The 4,728-nt window shown below is 32.2% G+C and overlaps 1 protein-coding gene across 1 annotated transcript; it reads right to left on the bottom strand.

Moving 5' to 3' along the window:
• Positions 1 to 1,253: 1,253 nt before the first annotated feature.
• Positions 1,254 to 3,880, bottom strand: LOC105269052 (troponin C, isoform 1). Its single transcript, XM_011309028.1, has 5 exons — positions 3,734 to 3,880; positions 3,225 to 3,252; positions 3,023 to 3,166; positions 1,661 to 1,912; positions 1,254 to 1,571 (listed from the first exon to the last, which is right to left on the bottom strand). Exons 1-5 carry the CDS (start codon positions 3,734 to 3,736, stop codon positions 1,537 to 1,539), a joined length of 462 nt encoding a protein of 153 aa, XP_011307330.1. The 5' UTR covers positions 3,737 to 3,880; the 3' UTR covers positions 1,254 to 1,536.
• Positions 3,881 to 4,728: the final 848 nt, after the last annotated feature.

Here is a 4,728-nt window from a genome sequence, read left to right as displayed (position 1 = left end):
AGTGGTTGCTCTCGTTACGACATGTATATACACCGATACATATTTAATTAGTCATTAATGCAAGTCAATCAATGAATCTAGTTACAATTTACTTCATCAATGAAATTACATACTGGTATGTCACTTAGCGAAGCTCAGGTGGTTAATTGATGGAGAAAGTATCCACGAATGTAAGATATATGTAATTAAGCCAGAGTTCGAGAAATTGGGGCCCAATCATTGGTAACTGGAAGTAATGCCCGTGGATTTTCCCGCCGGGGACCATTGTATTAATATTCATCTATGTTTATTCATCGTCTGAGCATTCAATAAATTTATGAATTTTCAGGCTATTTCGTTGATTAAACTCGTAAATAAAAAGTGGTTTTTTAATTATATAATAGTCACTTTTTAGTGGAAAGACACCATATAATGGGAGCCGTAAGAGTGATTTATGCAATGAAATCACTTATTTTAGATAGTCTAGTTTCACTGGATACGTCATGCTTTTTCTCAACTGTCATTAGTTGCCATATCGACAGCTTCATAACAGAGAAACACTAGTACCAATAAAAGTTTATGCTATTTAGTTGTTTATTTTTTAAACTCGGTTTTAAACTAAAGGAAAACATTACTAACATTAAAGGAAATCAATTTCATTAATTGAATTATTATTAATATATATATATATATATATATATACATATATATATAAAATTCTCTCTACATAAAAATTGAAAGTCAAATAAATATATAAAATTTAAAAATGATATCTGTGTATGTAGTACATATGTATATTTATTTTGTATTAATTCTTGAACTTCGGATTTCATATTTTATTTTATATATTCTTGATTTTTTATTCAGTTAGATGAAAAATTTAATAATACGCTCTCACCCAATTTGCCGAAAGGCGTATGTCGAGTAATCACCATTTTTCCACACACACACACACAATTGCAAATTATTGCAGCGGAGAATTTAACGAGTTGAAAAAAAAAATAGGAAATAGTCCTGGGAATGATAAATTCCAATATTTAAGAAGTGAACCGGAAGAAAGTACATGAATGAAGTTAGAGTAATGATAATTTCCATTCCGATGCAATCGTGTCGCTAATTTGACTGGGAAGAAAGAAAGAGGGGAGTAAAAAAAAAGGCGACACCTGACTTTCACTTCCTCGTATGTATAGGATACCGTGAATACCCACGCAAGTTGTCGTCGTCAAACGTGACAAGTGTTTCCTCGTAATTAGAAAATAATAAAAACGTAAGAATAAAACGGTGGAATTTTTTATTCATTAGGATAATAACCAGTGCATTGTCTTTTTGCTGCTGTATCCAATCATGCTACACATATAATAATAACTGAGCAATAACAATAAAAATAAATGATGAACAATAACATGAAATAATTTGGAAAATAATGGAAAAGTTTTTAATTTAAAATTTATTTGTTCATATGATTGACCGAAGGTACACTTCACTTACACTTGCTGATATTTTTCACCATTTTTTACGGATTTTCTGACTTCCGCATTGTGAGAATAATTCCGGTATTCAGTCATCGCCTCCTGTCATAACTTCCATGAATTCTGAAATGACATAATTTATTAGAAAGTTTTGGGGAAAAAATGATTCAGTGCAGTTCAGAATGTGGGTATTATGTTTTTGGGGAAATTACCATCGAAATCGAGAGTCCCAGAGCCGTCCGCGTCGATCTCTTCGATCATGAGGTCCAACTCTTCATTTGTTAATTTATCGTCAAGTTCGTGTAATATATCGCGAAATACGTCAGTCGTTATGTAACCGTTGCCTTCTTTGTCGTAAAGGCGGAAAGCCTCTCGCAATTCTTGCTGCATTGCTTCGGTATCTTCTTCCACCAAAAATCTGGCAGCCAGGGTGCAGAATTCTTCGAATTCAAGTTCACCAGAGCCTATGCAGAATATTGTCGTTATTAAATGGTATTCCTTCATTTTTTATGGGATTGATGATTTTTGTATTGGATGACAAATAATCAAAATAACACAACGCAAAATATTGGAGATGGAAAAATTATTGCTTCGAAATATTCCTGCGCAGTAGACAATTTAAAATTGAGGAGGTATTCACTGAAATTGGAAAATTCGAAATTTTTGAAAAATATCAGGGGAGCATGAGAATGGAGGAGGTATTCACTGAAATGAAAAGATTCGAAATTTTTGAAAAATTATCAGGGAAGCATGAGAATGGAGGAGGTATTCACTGACATTTGAAAATTCAAAATTTTTGAAAAAGTATCAGGGAAGCATGAAACTGGAGGAGGTATTCACTGAAATTTGAAAATTCCAAATTTTTGAAGAAGTATCAGGAGAGCATGAAAATGGAGGAGGTATTCACTGAAATTTGAAAATTCCAAATTTTTGAAAAAGTATCAGGGGAGCATGAGAATGGAGGAGGTATTCACTGAAATTTGAAAATTCAAAATTTTTGAAAAAGTATCAGGAGAGCATGAGCATGGAGGAGGTATTCCCTGAGATTTGAAAATTCGAAATTTTTGAAAAAGTATCAGGGGAGCATGAAAATGGAGGTGGTTTTCAGTGGAATTGAAAAATCCAAATTTTTTGAAAAAGTATCAGGAGAGCATGAAAATGGAGGAGGTATTCACTGAAATTTGAAAATACAAAATTTTTGAAAAAGTATCAGGAGAGCATGAAAATGGAGGAGGTATTCACTGAAATTTGAAAATTCCAAATTTTTGAAAAAGTATCAGGAGAGCATGAAAATGGAGGAGGTATTCACTGAAATTTGAAAATACAAAATTTTTGAAAAAGTATCAGGGGAACATGAAAATCGAGAAGGTTTTCAGTGGAATTGAAAAATCCAAATTTTTTGAAAAAGTATCAGGGGAGCATGAAACCGAGGAGGTATTCACTGAAATCGAAAAATTCCACTGTCAAAAAAATATCAGTGGAGGATAATCCCTTTATCTGCAATATTTTTTTGGAATATTTTGAGGAGTAATCTTTGTGCTCGTTTCACGGAAAGAAAAATTGATCCTCCATACCATCTTCGTCGACCTCGGCGATTATCTCGGCTAAAGTTTCTTCACTCAATTCATATCCAAGCATAGCCAAAATAGTTCCCACCATATCGGTACCAATGCACCCTTTCTTAGCTTGGTCAAAGGCATCAAATGCCTTTTTGAGTACTAAAAATTGTCCCTTATTATTATCATTATTACCCTTATTAAAAAATGAGTAACTCACGTGCTATCTGATCCTTTGTCAATTCATCCTGAAAAATTCGCAAATATATAATACGTGAAATCGGGTTACTCGCTCCCGGAGTCATGACATCACATTCAAATTATTTGCAACCAATGAAACGAATCGAAATTAATGGAAACCCCACCTTCAAAAAATGCTTCGCACCTTATCTTATTTGCAAAATATTTTATTCGTTGTTCTTCAATCATAAACTTGATAAATATATTTTTTTTCTTTTTTGAAAATCCGAAATTTCGAAAAATCAAACCGTCTCGCTCCATTCCGTCCTCTCGATTTCGAATTTTATTTACTGTTAATCCAGTCACTTTATTGCCCCTGGAATAATTAATTTCGAATTTCTTTAATTATTTCGAATAAATTCCCGCCACAGATTTTTTTTCGAGAAGTCACGGAATCAGGGAGTGAGTGATCCCTCCGTGAAAATCTCAATCCACTGTCTCATTTTTTCACTTATCCAAATTCCATTTATAATCCTTTTGTAATCTTACCATTTCTCACTGGTATTTTATTCAATAAATAATGTTTATGAAAACACGGATGAGGGGAATAATCAACTGCGGAAACAGCCGATGGCTCTTGGCAATATGCGGAGTTAACTGGCTAGAAACATCGTTTTTAAACGTTTTCTGTGCATTGAAAATGCTCTTCTGGCAAATGCCTACAAATCGAATTTGAGAATTCGGTTTAGATCCAATTTTGTTCTAGCAGTTTACAGATTCATACGAGACATATATTCTCCCCTATCATACGTTCTACATTACTTAATACTTTTATTTTTTTTATTTTTCATATTAACACCTATTTTCAATCATTATTATAATATTTGTATTTTTAATTTATTTATTTAATTATTTACACTATCACATTCATTGCAATGTAAATGAACTTTCCCTCCAACTCTTCAATTTATTGTAATTTTATATTTACAACAGAAATTTTTTCTTTTTCAAAATGTTTAATGGAAGTTGTTAAAAAAATTATGAAGATACAAATGAAAAAGGAGTTTTGAGGAATGAATAAAAATTGGATTGGGTGGGTACTTGGTAATATTATTATGTAATTGTCAGGTGTGGGGGGGAGAACAATATTTCATAACTCTTATGTATACATATGGGAATGCCTTAGGACAGGCCTTCGTCTTTGATATCTGTCTTTGATAAAGGCTGTCTTATTCCATTGTGTTATACTCAATTGGATTAATGGAATCTTAATCAGCAATATTTCACTGACCTTAATATTCGTTTCGCCTTGAATTTTTTTTTGTTACACCACTCTATATAATTTTCCAATGAACCAAATGTGTCAACACCATGTGTATCCGTTCAGGTGAAAAGATTTTTCACCAGTTGTCATGATGAATTTATTAAATACCCGGGACAAAAAAAATAGTAATCGAAATATTTTTTCCAAATTTTCAAAAAATTGCGGGAATACTTTTCTGAAATTTTTCAAAAATTTCAAAAGGAAATTTTTTTTATAATTT

Source organism: Fopius arisanus, unplaced genomic scaffold (genome assembly GCF_000806365.1).
Source record: "Fopius arisanus strain USDA-PBARC FA_bdor unplaced genomic scaffold, ASM80636v1 scaffold00064, whole genome shotgun sequence".
NCBI lineage: Eukaryota > Metazoa > Arthropoda > Insecta > Hymenoptera > Braconidae > Fopius > Fopius arisanus.
The sequence above is the reverse complement of the archived record's forward strand: the minus strand, read 5'-3'. Positions and strand labels throughout refer to the sequence as shown.

Coding starts and splice junctions, on each gene's coding strand:
- LOC105269052 (XM_011309028.1), bottom strand. Junction 1,913..3,022: donor CGCCGAGGTCGACGAAGATG/GTATGGAGGATC, acceptor TATTCTGCATAG/GCTCTGGTGAACTTGAATTC. Junction 1,572..1,660: donor TGGGACTCTCGATTTCGATG/GTAATTTCCCCA, acceptor ATGTCATTTCAG/AATTCATGGAAGTTATGACA.